At 38.6% G+C, this 18,392-nt stretch overlaps 1 protein-coding gene across 1 annotated transcript in view; it reads right to left on the bottom strand.

Moving 5' to 3' along the window:
• The window catches only part of CPSF3 (cleavage and polyadenylation specific factor 3), a 29,877-nt gene that overhangs the window by 4,663 nt on the left and 6,822 nt on the right, over positions 1-18,392 (bottom strand). The window contains exons 4-14 of the mRNA XM_068965556.1: positions 18,065-18,193; positions 16,397-16,574; positions 14,995-15,084; positions 13,607-13,757; positions 10,825-11,000; positions 9,410-9,568; positions 8,007-8,153; positions 5,350-5,502; positions 4,271-4,379; positions 2,834-2,932; positions 1,215-1,309 (exon numbers count right to left, since the gene is read on the bottom strand). Of these exons, the coding sequence (XP_068821657.1) occupies positions 1,215-1,309; positions 2,834-2,932; positions 4,271-4,379; positions 5,350-5,502; positions 8,007-8,153; positions 9,410-9,568; positions 10,825-11,000; positions 13,607-13,757; positions 14,995-15,084; positions 16,397-16,574; positions 18,065-18,193 (1,486 nt within the window). The remainder of the gene's footprint in view (positions 1-1,214; positions 1,310-2,833; positions 2,933-4,270; positions 4,380-5,349; positions 5,503-8,006; positions 8,154-9,409; positions 9,569-10,824; positions 11,001-13,606; positions 13,758-14,994; positions 15,085-16,396; positions 16,575-18,064; positions 18,194-18,392) is intronic.

Below are 18,392 nucleotides of genomic sequence, written 5' to 3'. Positions count from 1 at the left end.
ATCTCTCCAAAGAGTACTTTTATAAGCAATGAGAGTCACTTGAAGATCTACCTTGAAGATCTTCTTTGGCATGTTAATTCTAGGAAATAAAAAAATGCATTCTCTTAATAGTATTTAGTAGCAAGAGCTAAATTAATGTCTCTAATAAGTCTCCCCTTTCTCAGATATGCTTTATATGAATATATTATTTTATGTAACTTCATGTTATAGATAACTATTTCTCTTGACAGTTTTTCAGTTACTTTTAGCCTTATAAACACAATTCAAACTTAAATCAGAGAACTGCAGTGGGAACAGCACTGACCAATCTTTTTCTGTTTGTTTAAACAGTAATATGTATAAACAGAATAGTAGACCACAGCGTTGGGAAATTTACACTCTGCTGTGAGGCAAACAGACAAGGTATCTTCCTGGATCATTCAGTTCCAGGACTCACTGAAGAAAATCCTTTTTAAAATAGATGCCAACCTATGAAAGGGCTTCCCTGGTGGCTCAGATGGTGAAGAATCTGCCTGCAATGTGGGAGACCTGGGTTTGATCCCTAGGTGGGGAAGATCCCTGGAGAAGGGCATGGTAACCCACTCCAGTATTCTGGCCTGGAGAATCCCATGGACTGTATAGTCAATGGGGTCACAAAGAGTTGGACACGACTGAGTGACTTTCACAACCTATGAAAATCAACCATCAAAGTCATTTGGTGTGTGGGTCCTAAATTCTACCAATAGGAATTTAAAATTATAACAGTGGGAACCACATTTACCTAATTATTTCGAGTCTTTGTGGATTTGGGTCATTTTAATGTTGCTAATTGAATCTTCAGGATTCCACCCTCTTAAGAAGAACTGCATGACAAGTTTGTTTGCTTTAAAGTAAAAATTATATTTTTATCTTGAGAATTTTAAGACCTTTTAATATCACTGAAGACATTCTAGGATACCACAAAATCAGTTAACACTTACTCATATGAGAGGCTTTGGCTCATTACACACACTAAATACTAAGTCTTAATTTATTATTAGTGTCTATGCTATTGTAACTATATAGAAAATGCCTACCTATGCTATATTCAAAGCTGATCTTGCAAAGAAAAATATACATATATATATTTTCCAACAATTTTTTTTCCTGATTGGGAAGAACCCAATTTTCTCTACAGTTACATGTGAACTCAAAACATTTCCCCCTCCTTGTTTAGGTAAATGATCTCATCTTACCTCTAATACCACCATTCCTGGTTCCTGTATTACAGTAATATTTTTAAACACTTTCAAAGCAGGCTTTTCTTGAATTTCTAATTCCTCCACATCACCTGAAAAAAAAGAAAATGTAAGATGTATATAATTTTTTGAGGGGGGAGATATAAGGCAGGGAAATGGGAGGTATAAACTACTGGGTATACAACAGGCTCAAGGATGTGGTGCACAACATGAGGAAGACAGCCAGTATTTTGTAATAAGCATAAATGGAAAGCAACCTTTAAAAATTGTGTGAACATAAAAAATTTTGGAAAAAAAGCCATAATAAAAAATTAAAAATAATCTTCTACAGCATAATTATTTAGTTATAGAGATAGCTGAAATAAGATGATAACAATGAAAAAAATTGAATAACTCGTGTATAGACATCTTTAAGTTAAGTAGATTTTATATAAATTGCTAATAGCAACTGAAAGAGATCAACATGCATTATATTACAAAAATTCACATAACTAGATACAATTTACCTTGAACATTAAACATGTTATCAATTGCAAACTGATGACTGTCAAACATCTATGTTTTTACAAAAGATTCAGCAACTAGCATCTTAATATTTAACATAAACCGTCACTTCTACCTTCTGTCTTAACAGGTTTTAATAGTTCTACAGGGAAATTCCATTGTCTAAGATAAAGCTTTTCTGGTCTTCCCAGTAACCTTTTAATTAAGGGTTAATTCAGACATATTTTGAGCTTCCCTGGTGGCTCAGATGGTAAAATATCTGCCTGCAAGGCGGGAAACCCAGGTTCAATCCCTGGGTCTGGAAGATCCCCTAGAGAAGGGAATGGTAAGCCACTCCAGTATTCTTGCCTGGAGAATCCCATGGACAGAGGAGCCTGGTGGTCTATAGTCCATGGGTTGCAAAGAGTTGGACACAACTAAGCAACTGACACTTAACACTTTCAGACATATTTTATTAACTTCCTGTGTTATTTTCTAACATGAGGTTCTGAGGTTAAAAAAAAAGGTTCTAGCCATTGGTTTATCTTTTCGCAGCACTGTACTATATCAATTACAAAGAACATGTTAATAGAAAGTATAACTTTGTGATTTGAAGCTCTTGTTTATCAGATAGAGCCCACGTTTTTAGTCTTTGACCTTCACGATGTTCATACACAAAAGTCTCTAATTAAAAATGGTCTAATATGAAAACAGAAGAGGTTACTCTTTACTGACCTTTGGGCAGTGGTCATGCACTCTTAAAAAACCTGCTCTATAGATCTGTACTGATGGAACCAGAAAAATTATTTTCATTGAATGAAGTAAAGACATTAAAAATTTAGGTATACTAGTTATAAAAATTATGTAAAATGAAGTGGATTTTAAATACAAGAAGCAAAAACTACTAACAATTTTAGAATTTTATGTGGATCAAGAATAAGAGATATTATGGGATTCAAAAAATGTTTATCAGTCTATTTTTAAAATTTCACCTAAAGGTGATAACATGACCAGGCAAAGTACAAATAAAATTTGTGCAATTCTGACACAATTACCAAAATTAACATCCTTTCCTAGATATATACTCATGCAAAAAATAGAAAAGAATTAAGTGAATGTCAATAAATACACACCTGTCAATTTCTGTAGCTGGTAATAGAGCAAATTAAAAGGACCAGTATATGGAATGGCTTGGGTCTGTTTTACAGTGCTCATGGCCAAGTCAGTATAATCTGGAGAGGGAATTAAAATAAATATGCTGTAAAAAACAATACTAGTTCCACAAAACACAATTTGCAAACACAGATCGGGAGTAAAGGAAAGAGAAGTAAAAGCAAAGGAAGCGAGAACACGTTTTTCAAGATAAGGTGTTCCGCAACTGGTTCCCATTCTACATCCTCCCCCTTACCCCCTCCCCTCACCCGACCCCCACCCCCCTCTGTCCTCACCCGGACCCCCACTCCAGCCAACAGTTAACTTGTGCTCCAGAAGGCACTCTCATTTCCCCAAACACATCAGGGCGCTAAACATCTCCAAGCCAGTAGGCCAGCTGCGTTCTGCCATCTTTTCTGGTTAGCAATCCTTCACCACCTGGCATAAAGCCACCTGGTTTACAAAGCTTTTCTCAACTCTTCTAGGCCCATTCTCTCCTCACATACTCATGCACTCTGTAGGTCCTGGGTCAATACTGTGATTAGCTCTTCACAAGATGCTTTCCCTTAACAGAGAGCTTTTCGAGGCCTGGGATTGTGTGTTTTAATACATCTCTAGTCTTTCAGTACCCGGCACAATGTCTGGCATACAGTAAGACCTCACCGATTGTTAATGGAACAAGTTATATTTTTATTGTGTGATGGTCTGAAAGCTGACAGTTGGCTCATCTCACAGCTGCACCCTAAACACCGCTGTTAGTCCTTATTCCTTGCTAAATCATTTGTATTAGTGTCATATAAATAAAATTGAACACAGTTATTTACTTGAAGATAATACCATAGTTGGGGCTTCCCAAGTGGTGCTAGTGGTAAAGAATACATTGCCTGCCAATGCAGGAGGTTTAAGAGACGCAGGTTTGCTCCCTGAGTTGGGAAGATCCCCTGGAGGCGGGCATGGCAACCCACTTCAGTATTCTTCCCTGAAGAATCTCACGGACAGAGGAGCCTGGCGGGCTACCATCCATAAGGTTGAAAGAGTCAGACATGACTGAAGTGACTTAGCACGCATGCACAAATACCATAGTTACTGCATAAGTAAGGATGGCTTAGCATTTGCATGGGCTTAAACAGAAGGCTCAGCAAGCAACTTAACACTGAAGGTCATACAAATCAAAAAGTTTATGTGGAGAGTCTAACATCATTTCAGGAAATGAAAGTACCAGTACTTCACATGAAATGTAGAAGACAGGCTTGAGAAGCATCAGCAGTAGCCAACCGGTCCTACAGAAGAGCTTATGTTTCCAATTGGGCCCTCTGCAGTGGAGGCAGGAAATCTTAACCACTGAATCACCAGGGATGTCCCAGATTTTTTTAATCTACTAAAATCAAATTACATTCGACATTTAATAGTATACTTACTGGAGAGGTCACAAGGAGAAAGTATGTGATAATTAAAGTTTCTTTTAACAAGTATTCCTGAGACCCGCTGGCCCTGTTCTGGTTTTTTGTCTGCTAAAAAGCCCATGACCTATTTTAAAAAAGAAGAAAAAGAGCCCAAAACAATTTGAAGAGAACAGAATCTTGTGAAACACAATTAACAATTCAGGGACTCAATGATAATGATGACCATTTGAACCTTTCCATTAAACTATCCCCTGGAAAGTTCTGTGAACAGTGAGATTCAGGAGTCAATACAACCATTGGCTCTACTTTGCAAGAAAAGCTTTACATCCTAATTTCTGCAAATTTTCCTCAATTTGACTGCAAGAAATGATATTTATCAAATGGCTTTCTGGAATTTGGCTCATGTACTAAAAGAATTCTGTCAAGTTGCTAGTTAACACACTTGATATTTAAAGCTTCAGACAGATCACGAAAAAGCTCCCGTTAGCGGTATCTTAAAAAGACTTTTGCTGAACAGGAGGTAAAAATGCAGACTTCTTACAGCATCCCACTAAAATTCCAGGTGAAGATTTTTTTTCTCAACTATTTCTTTTTTAAATTGTGAAAATCTTACATTTCATCAAAAATGATTAACTCTTGAAAAAACAAATTTTTATAAATTCCATCGTATCCACAGACATTATGTTTAAACATGGGCCTATCTTCAGTTTCTTAGGGAGAATGCCAGAAGGTAGACAGAATACTGTATTGGATGTAGTAAAAAACAGTAGTGGGAAAAACAAAACTGTAATGGACATTTGTTCACTGTCTGATATGGGTACGAAAAGTAACTTGGGAATGTGGATTAAAAGCTATGAAACTCAAAATCTAATTTATTTGAAAATTTTCCACATGAAAAAACATATTAGTGGAAACAGAAAAAGCCTAAAAACACAAGGATAAAGTCTTACAGTATTAATATACTGAATAGACAGAAATCATCGTTGAGCACATTATTCTGAGTCGATTAAGAGCTGGATTTTCTTAATATACATTTCCCTAAAGGGATTATGAACTATTAGGAATGGATAGGATTAAAAACCATAACCTTTTACCTTGGCTAGTTTTTCTCCCCTGAAGTTCAAGGTCACTGCTTCTGTATTCCGGGGATTATGAACCTCTATGTGAACTTCATCATTATCTTCATATTCTCGAATCAGGGCTGCTTTCAATCTGGCCATTTCATTCTGTTCTCCATGGACTAAAATCTACAAAGCATAAATTTTAAAAGAGCATAGGGAAGCATCCTTAGTTCAGGTTAATGTTGGCCTTTATCTGAATTGGTTATTATATGAAATGGAGATAAACTTGAAATCATTAAACTTTACTACGTTTAAGGATCCCCAGTCAATCAAACATGTGTGAGGTTTTCATTCTATTTGGCTTATTTCAAGAGGGAGTAAAGAAATCTCTTTTCCATTCCAGCATTTGCCACTAGTGAGACATACACCTTTATGGAAGATGACTTTCTAGAAAGGGGCTGGACAAGGTGACTTCTATAGTCTCTACCCACTTTAAATGTACAGGGTTCTTGCATGCAACTACTGCTACTCTTACTGTCTCAGAAAACACCCAGAGTTTTCTTCAGGTTTCTTAATATAAGACTATCAAAAGAAGCTTTCCATGGAAAAAAAATGACTTCTGATGCTTTCTTCTATTTCTTAAAGTAATGCCATATAAAATATTTCACAAGCAAATGGAATGATGTTTCAGAGAGGTATTTACAAGTATTGCATTAGCTAATAGTCTTTCTAATTGAAAGAAGCTTGCCCAGTGTCACTGCAGGCAGAGGCATATGGCCTGGAGACAATGAGCCCCAGCTCTAGGGCCTGGCTGCTGTCACACAAATCCTGGCATTGCCACTTACTAGCTGTGTAACTTTGGGCAAATTATTTAACATCTCATTGCCTCGTCTACAGAACCACTGTTGGCTGTGAGGAGTAAGCAAGCTGATATATACAAAACACAAGCACAGTGTTTGGCACATAGTAAATAATCAATAAATGCTAGCTGTTGATACTGTTACCACCAGTACTATTGCTAGTTTATCGTGTGGGCAGACTTTTGCTGAGACTTGGCTACTGGAGGAGGGTAAACATCAAATCCAATTCAGGGATTTAAACCGACAGCAGAGTAGACTCTGGAGAGCAACACAATGGGATTGAGGATGAGGGGGTGATTCCAGAGAGAAAGTGCAACACAGCTTTTCCTCCATGGCTTTAAAATCTGGGAGAATATCCATAAACCACACACAGTAGTAGACACCCATGAACGGCCTACACTTATAAAGCCAACCACACACAGTAATAGACACCCATGAACGGCCTACACTTATAAAGCCAACCACACACAGTAATAGACACCCATGAATGGCCTACACTTAACTAATATAAAGCCAACCACACACAGTAGTAGACACCCATGAATGGCCTACACTTAATTCATATAAAGCCAGTAGGAGCAGGGCTTTTTCCACCAAAGAATCTGCTCATTAAGGGGCAGCAGTAACTGTCAGGACTATTTGCTAGAAAGAACTAAAAAATGAACAACATAGGACACAAAATGCTCAGCATCCTTAGTCACCAAGGAAATGAAAATCGAAACTACAGAGATGCTGCTTCACCCTTACTAGCATGGTGATCATTCTAAAAAGGAAAGTAACAAGCTGACAAGAATATGGAGAACTGGAACCCTTCTGCATTGCTGTGGGAATGTAAAATGGTGTAACTGCTGTGGAAAACAGCTCGGTGATTCCTCAAAAGTTAAACATAGAATTAGCCCACAATCCAACAGTTCCACTCCTTGGTATATACCCAAAAGGACTGGGAAAAAGGATTCAAATAGATACTTACATGCCAGTGTTCATGGCAGCATTATTTACAATAGTGGAAATGTCAACACTAATTATAAAAGGTGGAAACAACCCAAGTGTCCATCAACAAACGAATAAAGCACGGTATATACATGCAATAGAATATTCTTCAGCCATAAAAAGGAATGGAGTTCTGATACATGCTGCATTCAGAGAGGCTACTCCATTACTTCATCCATTTCCTCACCTCTCATCTTACATTCTGTAAGTGCTCCTCTAAGTAAAGAAACTTTTATTTAGTTTAACTCTCTCCAGCCCCACCAAAATATAACTGTTACCATCAAAATTACATAAAACTTAAGGAGCTGCGCCATGTATTTCATATCTAACTGCATCGTTAACTCTTACTATGATGGCTTGCCTCTCTCTCCACATTAAGAGGCATTTCCTATATGCCAGGCCCCATGTTACATGCTTTAAATATATGTTCTCTCATTTAGTTTTCGTAAGAACTTTAAGAGGTGTTATTATCCCCATTTACAGATGAGCTAAGGAAAGGTTAAGTCACTTGCCCAGGACTACAGGGCAAGTAAGGGATGGAGATGGGATTCAAAACAGTCACACTGTGAAGTCAGCGCTCTTAAGTTACTGGGGAGACAGCAGAAAAATAAGGGAAAGGAAGCTGAGCTGGTAGATCTGAGCCAGAGATCCCGTGTGAAATGGACAAAATGAAAGTGCACAGCTTGCCTAACTCAAAGGGAAGTGGTGAAGGTCAGATGTAAGGGCACGAGGCCTGTAATGAGAGCACTACTGTCAGGGCAGGGCTGCTCTGAGGACCAGCTGCTGCTGGGCCAGCCTCTTCCTGAGCCTTTAATGCTAAAATCAAACGCATACACTAACCACATGAGGCGGCTTCAAAGCACGTATAAATTCACTGGTTTGCTGGTAATCTGTGTGCGCAGAGAAAGAGATGTAATCAACAGACATTTTCAGAGGTAACTTCTGCCCGGACATGGTAGTGATTTCTTCTGGTTCAGACATGATATGCTGTTATAAACAAAGAATAGTAAACAAAACACATAAACTCTCTAATTAGAAAACAAAAGGTATGTTTTCTACTTTTTCACCTAGCCACAAACTCATGCTAATTTAGGACCTTTAGCACAAAAAGCATTCTAATACTATTGACTCAGTCAATATCAAATACTTATTTTCTCAATCAAGGAAATATTTAATCAGGAAAGTAAGCAGATTAACAAAAGTTCAGTGAATGCAGAGTCCCACAAGGGAGAATTTTATCTTGTGGTTGGAAAAGCACACTTGCACCCCCAACCATCTGCCCTGAAAAGTCCCTTTCCAGGTGAGAGGATCTGCATAAAAGACTGAAGTATTTCTACTCTGAAATTTATGTTAGATACACAGCCAACACTAAGTGTTTAGCAGAACAAGGTAAAGTAATAAAAACGATCTGAGCTGGGAATCATAATTGTTTATTAGTTATCAATAAGAGAATGTGATGCAGGAATGTTCAGAATCTGCCTCTCAAGCTTTGCACATCAGTGTCTACATCCCTCAGTTACTGTCAACCATTTAAAAAAATTTATTCTTCATCTTTGGCTGTGCTGGGTCTGGGTTGCTGCATGGGCTTTTCTCTAGTTGCGGGGAGCAGGGAAGACTCTAGGCGCAGTGCGCAGGCTTCTCAACGTGACGGCTTCTCTTCTTGCGGAGCACAGGCTCCAGGGCCCGCGGGCTCAGCAGTTGTGGCTCCTGGCTCCACAGCACAGGCCTAATAGCTGTGGCACATGGGCATAGCTGCTCTGTGGCATGTGGGATTCCCCTGGATCAGGAATCAAACTGCTGTCTCCTGCATTGGCAGGCAGATTCTTTATCACTGAACCCCTAGAGAAGCCCTCAAACATTTTATATCAAGAGAAAGGTGGGCACTCAACCCAAACATATTATCCGACTTTTCAAGAGAACAGTTATGAAGCCTTATGAACACTGATGAAGCCTTTTCTTCATCAGATGAGGGTATCCATTGTTTGTCTCAAATAGATTCCCTTCCACTTTTTTTTTTTAAACTCTAACTAGATGAGCACTTCTCAAGCTTTCACATGCTTATCCATCACCTGGATCTCATTCGTCAACCTTAAGATCAGCTCCAGCTGCCTATTGCCCTCCTCATTTTAAAAAATCAAGACCTATGTCATTTAAAGAACTAATTCAATGAGAAACCTGGGAGGACAGCGCCACCTCTGCAGCCTTGATTAGGAAGTGCCCAATGATCTCAGGCTCTGACTGACCTTGGCAAGTGTGCCTTCTACACAGTAGCCGGCTATGATGACGCCGTTCCTCTTATCAGTACACCAGCTTTCAAAGAGCTCTCTGGATAAACCACTTTGCATCATGCCTGGGGAGGCCATGACCACGCTGGGACCAATGTCATCAAAATGATCCATGCTCTGAGAAAGGAAAGGAAATGATAACAGCATGTTAAGATAAAGCATTCCTTATCTACGAAGAACACCAAAAAGGGACGTAAAAAGGTTAATCGCGTGACTGGAATGGCCTTGACAAAACTAGCAAATATTTTCAGTCCCTGAACAGTTTATTTAGGCTGGGAATGAAAGGAAAACAAAATGATAAAAAGCCATTAGTTCACACTGACCTTCAAAACCTTCTTTAGGTAGCTAAAAAACCATTAGGAGCATTTTCAGTGCCCAGTAGACAGGCAGAGTCAAATGGAAGGAAGAGTCAAATGGGTTTCTATCTATCCATGACAGAACTCTGAAAGAATTTCCCCAAAGATTCACAATGGCTTCGCACACTTCATCAGTATTCTGAGTTGGCCTGGAAATCTAACTAAGTTTAACACTGTTTCTAGGGAAAACTTGGGTCTAATTCCTAAGCAATTAACCTAAAAAATACTTTGCTAACAGAACCTATTAATAATTGGAAGACCACTTATAACTTGAATTATTTAGGGTATTGTTGTTATGATTAGAGCATTAGTTCAAATGAAACTTTTTATTTAAATGAAAGGAAATTAGATTTTATTCAATACTCTAAAAAAGAAATGACAATTTTCACATACGGAATCTGCTGTGCTAATCAAAAAGATGATCAGGTCCGAGTAAGAGCAGAAAAAGTACTTAGCAGTATTTTTCTTATCAGGGCTTTTTATTTCTATGGCAGAGAAATCCAAATTATTTAGCAATAGTAAATATTGAGAACAGGTAGAGACTTGGAACAAATGGCAATATTTATATGTTTAAGCAAAAAGGAATGCCAGTTGCAAAGTTTTTGATGTCCCTCAGAAAAATGAATGGCAACTCACTCCAGTACTCTTGCCTGGAAAATCCCATGGATGAAGGAGCCTGGTGGGCTGCAATCCATGGGGTCGCTAAGAGTCGGGCACGACTGAGCGACTTCAGTTTCACTTTTCACCTTAATGCACTGCAGAAGGAAATGGCAACCCACTCCAGTGTTCTTGCCTGGAGAATCCCAGGGACAGCGGAGCCTGGTGGGCTGCCGACTATGGGGTCACACAGAGTCGGACACGACTGAAGTGACTTAGCAGCAGCAGCAGCAGCAGCAGAAAAGTGATGAAAGGTAAGACTTCAGCACGGAGTCAACCAGAGGATCGATGGCGGGCATCTCCCACTGATAATGACTTATTTGAGTGTCATTCGTCCTTCTTTCTTCCACAAGCACTCACCTTCAGGTTACTAATGTGTTTGAAAACAAACGGATTATTGATGTTGATCTGTTTGCGGATTTTGTCATTCATGGCGTTCACGTATGTCTGGTACACTGCCATACACTTCTTGGCCAAAGACGATGCGTAGTATATTGGAATATCATGGAGTTCTGGGTGATTCTGCCAGTACTCATCTAGAGAGAATTACAAGAAACACATTTTTTTTTAATGTGAGGTGGTGGTTTAGTTGCTAAGTTGTGTCTGACTCTTACAACCCTATTGACTGTAGCCTGCCAGGCTTCACTGTCCATGGGATTCTCCAGGCAAGAATACTGGAGTGGGTTGCCATTTCCTTCTCCCCTTAATGTGGGGTAAATAGCTCAAATAATAAATGATACACACAAAGTAGTTTTTTAAAAAATTCAGAAAAGAAATAAAGCACAAAACTATAAAGAGATTAAGAAAAATTCAGCAATTTAAAAATTTACTAAAATTGGTTCTAACTCAAGCTTAAAAAAACCAGAACTTCTTTCCTTCTTTTTTTAAATGAGAGTATAGTTAATTGAGAACATTGTGTTAGTTTCTGGTGTACAGCAAAGTGATTCAGTTACACAGATTCTTTTCCACCCCAGTTTATCACAAGATACTGAACGTGGTTCCCCTGTGCGACACAGTAAAGCCTTGCTGTTTATCTATTTTACACACAGTAGTTTGTACCTGCTTGTCCCAAATGCCCCAATTATCCCCGCTGCCCCACCCTTCCCCCCTTTAGTAACTTTAAGTCTGTTCTCTGTCCCTGAGTCTGTTTCTGTTTTGGAAATAAGTTCGTTTGTATCATATTATGGATTCCACATATTAGAGATAACATACGATATTTATCTTTCTCTGTCTGACTTACTTCACTTAGTATGATCATCTCTATGTCTATATATATTAGGAAGCTGAGGCTTAAAAAGGCTGAAAACTGTGGCAGTTTCTTTTTTAAACTTGATTCATAAGTGAAAACTCTATATAAGGACTGGGACTTTTCCCGTCACATGTGTTACATTTCTTGCTTTGCCCTCTGGTTTAACTGTTCATATTCTTTTAGATATGATTAGAATTTTTAAGTGTCGATGCTCTTACATATACTCTTATGATTTCTCAAATACCTTCCAAAGTATACTATATCTCAAGATCACATCACAGCCTGGTATTTTTTGTGTGTACTTTTATGAGAAAATTTCAAGTGTTAAAAAAAAAGACGAATAACTTGCCCAGAGTCATATGGTTAGACCATGGGTGAGATCTGAAACCAGTGGTTGGCAAGGTCATCCTCTCTTTTGTAGAACAGTACAGGGAGAATTTAAGGGACGAGGAACAAGGGTGTAGAGCAGTCCTCGTTCATAAAAGGAATCACAATATACTTGATAGCAGAGTTGTCAGACAATAACAGCAAATGCGCAATTAAACTTTAATTTCAGACAAATAAAACATTTAGGTATAATTTGTCTGAAATATTTGCTATAATATCAAATATATTATTTATTTGAAATTAAAATTTAACTGGTGTCCTGTATTTTTATTTACTAAATCTGGCAACCTGATGACAACCTGGCTTTACATCTTCATTTCTTCTGCTCCTCTTACTACTTTGCCATGGAGACTTCATTTTAAGACTTCTATAAGGACAAATGTGACATGCAGTAGGAAAGCAGAACCAAGAGAAAAAGGACTGGCTTAGGCTTTAGAAAATTTAGTTTCTACTAAGTCCTTCAGTCGTGTCCAACTCTTTGCGACCTCTTGGAGTATATAACCCACCAGGCTCCTCTGTCCATGGGATTCTCCAGGCAAGAATCCTGGAGTGGGTTGCCATGCCCTCCTCCAGGGAACCTTCCCGACCCAGGGACTGAACCCACGTCTCTTCTGTCTCCTGCAGTTAGGTTCTTTATTTACCGCTAGCGCCACCTGGGAAGCCCTGTCTCTCTCAGAGATTTGCTTTTGATCTGAGGTCATTTATTCTTTCCCCTTATTTCCCTTTTCAGTGTAACAGGGATTCTATTTATCCCTATCATCATATAGATGGAAGAATTAAGAATGAGAGCTCAAGATCATTTCTAATTCTTCACATTGAAGCCATATACATATAAAGCACTTACCAGTTATTCTTAAAGAGTGCATTCCCCAGAAAAGAATCACAGAATGTTAAAAAGGGTTGCTAAATATAAATATATGCACAAAGTGACACCCACTGTTCCTCTTATTACAAAAAGTTATACATGCTCATTAAAGTATTTGGAAAATGGAGAAAAGCAAGAAAAAGAAATCATCCACTTTCTCACTATCCAGATTTAGTATCAGGATATCTTTCCAGTCATTTGTGTATTTTCTACCTAACTAGGGTCAGAGTCCACAGTTTTGAACCCTATTTTTTGGGTCCACTTAATATATTATGTAAAAATATGTATTAACTCATCTGAAACATGATTTTTTTCCTAGAGTGTGATATTTATTGACATAATATTTCATTAGAAATATTTAGAATTATGAAATCTCTTACAGAATTTTCGATGTACTTATTTCCCAGAGGTTGAACTGCTGGGTCCAAGGGCAGGGTATTTTTAAGATGGTGACTGTTTACCATTTATATTCCCAGCAGTGCTGGAAGACAGTCGCTGTGTCTCTGGGCTCTTACAGGCATCTTAAATACAGAAACCAAAGTCCAGAGGGTAGAGTGACCTATCCAAGGACATGCAGTGATCCTGACCTAACTGTACTGTAGGATTTTGAGAATCTCCCTAATAAAAAGGAAAAGGCGTACCTAAAATCAAGAGGAGCTCCTGGGCCCGTCCGAGAGCAAAGACAGGAATGAGGCCTCGGCCCCCTCTGTTCACAATATCATGGACGGTGTTACAGAACCTTGCCTCTCGCTCCTCTCGCTTCTCGTGGATATGGGTCCCGTAAGTAGATTCCTAAACAACACGTGAGAAGGGTGAGACCAAGGCTGGTGAGTCTCAAACAATACAAAAGGTAAATATCAAGGAAATGTAGAAGCAAAGTGACCTATGTCTCTATTATTATGCCATTTACTTGAACATATACTGTTAAAACACTAATTGGAAAGAAGAGTGAATAAAAATGTTAGAATTCAGGTCTGGCTAAGGAAAAAAATCAGGAAATAGTTCAAAGATGTATCTTCCCTGCTCAAGATAATTTTAGGATGCTTCTTTCAGCACTGGCCGCCCCACCAGGAGCTTATCAGAAGTGCCAGAGCCCCAGCCCAGCCACAGTCCGAATCTGTATTTCTATAGCATTACCAGATGATTCATAAACACATTACAATTTGAGAGGTACTCCTCTACAGTACCAGATATAATGAAAATAACTTTTTCCCCGGAGAATTAAAAAAAAGCAACTTCCCCTAACTTAAGGTCAGTTTACATGCTGAATATACCATGAGCTAAGCCAAACTGAGTTCACTCACAATACGCTGCATACGGACAGCAATATACACCAGTCCCTTACGCTTGGGTTGCTGAGGGATGCTGTGGGTGGTGAGGAGGCAGCAGACCTCACTTCCACAGATATTCTTATATAAACCATAGGACCAATGCAAATTTATTAACTTGCTCCTCACCAATCATCCCCTCCCCACCAAAGCTTCTGTACAGTTAATTTTATTTTATTATTATTCTCTAAGAATTGCAACCTAGTAGGAAGGTAAGCAGAGAAGGCAATGGCAACCCACTCCAGTACTCTTGCCTGGAAAATCCCACGGACGGAGAAGCCTGGTAGGCTGCAGTCCATGGGGTCGCTAAGAGTCAGGCATCACTGAAGCGACTTAGTAGCAGCAGCAGCAGGAAGGTAAGACATACACATAAAGTTAGCAGGTGCTAGAGGCCAGGAGACAGTCACCACGGCAAAGACAGTGGGGCCATGCCATTCTACACAACCTTTAAGATGTTCTCCATATTTGGAGTAATTAATCTAAACAAGAATATTTGGGAGACAGAATATCATCTCTGATATTAGACTAGCTAATATATTTAACAGGAAGTGGGGCTGCACTACAAAGAGAGGCCAAAAAATTTTTGTACTAAAGAACTATTTATATCTGATCACAGATATGAAAATGAGATCATGTTAATTTTCCTAGGGAAAAATCCTGCTTACGTTACACTAATTACAATACTGGGCACTAATACTTACAATGATAAGAATATCAGGTTTAATGTTAGGAATTTCAGCTGCCATTAAGTGTCTGTCTTCTTGTCTTGAGAAATCACCTGTGTATAAAAGCTGAGAAAAAGAGAAAGTTAGAAATTAGAAAAGTTAGAAAGTTAGAATTCTGGAACGATTCATTTTACTCTGAATATATTTCACTCATAAATTTTTGAAAATGAAGTGCAATAGAAAAAATAGCCTAATTTTTTAATGAAATGTAGATGCATTCAGTTCAGTTTACTTGCTCAGTCGTGTCCGACTCTTTGTGACCCTATGAACCACAACACACCAGGCCTCCCTGACCATCACCAACTCCCAGAGTTCACTCAGACTCATGTCCATTGAGTCGGCGATGCCATCCAGCCATCTCATCCTCTGTTGTCCCCTTCTCCTGCCCTCATCCTTCCCAGCATCAGGGTCTTTTCAAATGAGTTAGCTCTTCGTATCAGGTGGCCAAAGTATTGGAGTTTCAGCTTCAACATCAGTCCTTCCAATGAACACCCAGGACTGATCTCCTTTAGGATGGACTCGTTGGATCTCCTTGCAGTCCAAGGGACTCTCAAGAGTCTTCTCCAACACCACAGTTCAAAAGCATCAATTCTTCTGCGCTCAGATTTCTTTATAGTCCAACTCTCACATCCATACATGACCACTGGAAAAACCATAGCCTTGACTAGATGGACCTTTGTTGGCAAAGTAATGTCTCTGCTTTTTAAAATGCTGTCTAGGTTGGTCATAACTTTCCTTCCAAGGAGGAAACGTCTTTTAATTTCATGGCTGCAGTCACCATCTGCAGTGATTTTAGAGCCCAGAAAAATAAAGTCAGCCACTGTTTCCCCATCTATTGGCCATGAAGTGATGGGACTAGATGCCATGATCTTAGTTTTCTGAATGTTGAGCTTTAAGCCAACTTTTTCATTCTCCTCTTTCACTTTCATTAAGAGGCTGTTTAGTTCTTCTTCACTTTCTGCCATAAGGGTGGTGTCATCGCTTGTGTCTAATTCAAAATGTGTAACTTAACTCAATCATAAACCATCTAGAGTTTCAATTATTCAATCTAACTAATGGGAATAATATAATTCCAGAATTTGTCCACAAAGATAACCCTGAGATGTACGCTCAGCATCTTAGAGACGAAGGGCATGATGATCAGGAAAGAACCTTTACTGTTTGAGATTCTTACTGTACTCTCCTCAATCATGACACATAAAGTACTAACACAGGGGTAGGAACAATGATATTTACAAGGCAAAAGTACCAGGTTAATTTTACCTCGTTTCAGTGTTTTCGCACTTTGCTAGCCTTAGGGAATATTCTATAGTACCACTTGGTGGCATAGCCCTGCACTGACTTCTTATGGGCAGGAAATTCCCAAGCTAGAGTGTACCTTCACGCCCGCGATCTCGATCATGAACATGGCAGCTCCCAGAACATGGCCAGCGTGATAACACCAAAACTTGATTCCTGCAACTTCCTTCACTTCATGAAAATTGATGGTTTCAATTTTGTCCATGCTCTCTTCCAAATCTGTCTCAGTATACAGCATGTCGTCTGCTGATATGTTACTAAATTTTCAAAGATGCCAACACAAAAAAATTAAGGGTAAGATTTTTATAAGTCTTTAAACTCAAAGAAATTGTCTGTGGATGACATAGCCACATATTTCTTAAAATCATATTGTAGGTGTTATGCTATTTCTAATCTCTTGGACCTTTTGTATATCTTTTTACTCTGCTATTATGAGAAAAATGCTTAGTGTATATAAAGCATGATTTCAAGCAAAGCACACACACTAAATTAAGGCAAAGTACTCTTTAGGATAGCACTTCTCAACCTTTTTTCCTACCCCAACACCTTCTGTGAGATAAAGGCACTCACACACATTGAATCACAGCAGTTTTCCCCATCTGTGATATGAAAGAACTGTCTAGAAAGTCTAACAAGTTTTCTCTGGAAAATTATGCTACCATACTTTCCAAAAAAACAAGAGAGGTTAGGGTTAAGGACACAGTCTGGAGCCAGACTAATTGGATCTGAATTCCAGTTTTGTCTCTTACTGTGACCATCATGGGTAAATTACTTAACCTCTCTGTGCCTCAGTCTGAAAAGCGAAGTTAAGTGAAAGTGTTAGTTACTCAGTCTCGTCCGACTCTTTGCAACCCCGTGGACTGCAGTCCGTCAGGCTCCTCTGTCTGTGGAATTTTCTAGGTGAGAATACTGGAGTGGGTAGCCATGCTCTTCTCCAGTAGACCTTCCCAACCCAGGGATTGAACCTGGGTCTCCTTTGTAACAGGCAGATTCTTTACCATTTGAGCTACCAGAGAAACCCATGCCTGTCTCATCATCTGTAAAATGGGATTCATGCCGAGTCTGCATCACAAGGCTGACATGAAGATGAAAGGAGTTAACATATGTCAAGAACTGAGGACTGCCTGGCATATGCTGAGCTTCATTTAAGCATTAACCAGTATAATCATTACCAAGGATAACTCTTCCATTCTTCTGTATGTTTATAGAATTACAAACTGCATCTTCGCTACCCTAGGAATATACATATGAAACAGTAAGCTGCTGAAGGTTCATCATCTGTGCTATAATTGTCATAAGAAGGCTCCAAACTTTCTGGAAAAGGAGCAGATTTTCCTCTTGCAGCTGGAAAAAGCTTCCCCAGGGAACCTTTTCACTTCAGACAGTCAATTTGGTTTGATCAAATCACCCAAAAAAAGACTTCAGTAGATAGCACTGTATAATGTAGTCTGCTTTAAATTTTAATAAAATTATGAAATTCCTTATATAGAATATTGCTATCATACCTTATAACTCACCTAAATTTCAAAGACTTAAAAGGATGCAAAAACTACATAAAGCCTTTATGCCAAGGAGGTGCTGGGGACATAATATCTATTTGATGAGTTGGTACTGAATGACTAAATGAGTGATACCCTTGTGAATGAGAAGAAAACATCTCTTTTCAAAACACAAAATGGTCTAATATTATGAACTGTATGTATTGGGTTGAACCAAGTGCATGTATAAATCTATTAAGGTAATTTACCTAACTTTGACATAATCTGAAAGAAGCCATCTATAAATAGCTTTTGTAGCATGAGTCATAAATGTTCTTCCTTTGAAACTTGTCTTCTGTAGAAACCAGGGCAAAGCTCCACAGTGATCCAAATGGAAACTTTAAAAAAAAGAAAAAAAAGCTTCTGTCAATTTTTAAAATATTATATATCATATACTTTAGGTACAGAAGAGTTCTATGTAACAATTAGATACTTTTAGAACACCCAGAGTAGGTATGTGCAGAAAGAAGGAATAATGTATTTAGTTCTAACATAAGAAAAACAGATTAAAAGTATTTCTCTCAAATATAGCCAAGC

The sequence above is a fragment of the Capricornis sumatraensis genome, chromosome 1, assembly GCF_032405125.1.
Source record: "Capricornis sumatraensis isolate serow.1 chromosome 1, serow.2, whole genome shotgun sequence".
Lineage (NCBI taxonomy): Eukaryota > Metazoa > Chordata > Mammalia > Artiodactyla > Bovidae > Capricornis > Capricornis sumatraensis.
This window is presented reverse-complemented; position numbering and strand designations above follow the sequence as displayed.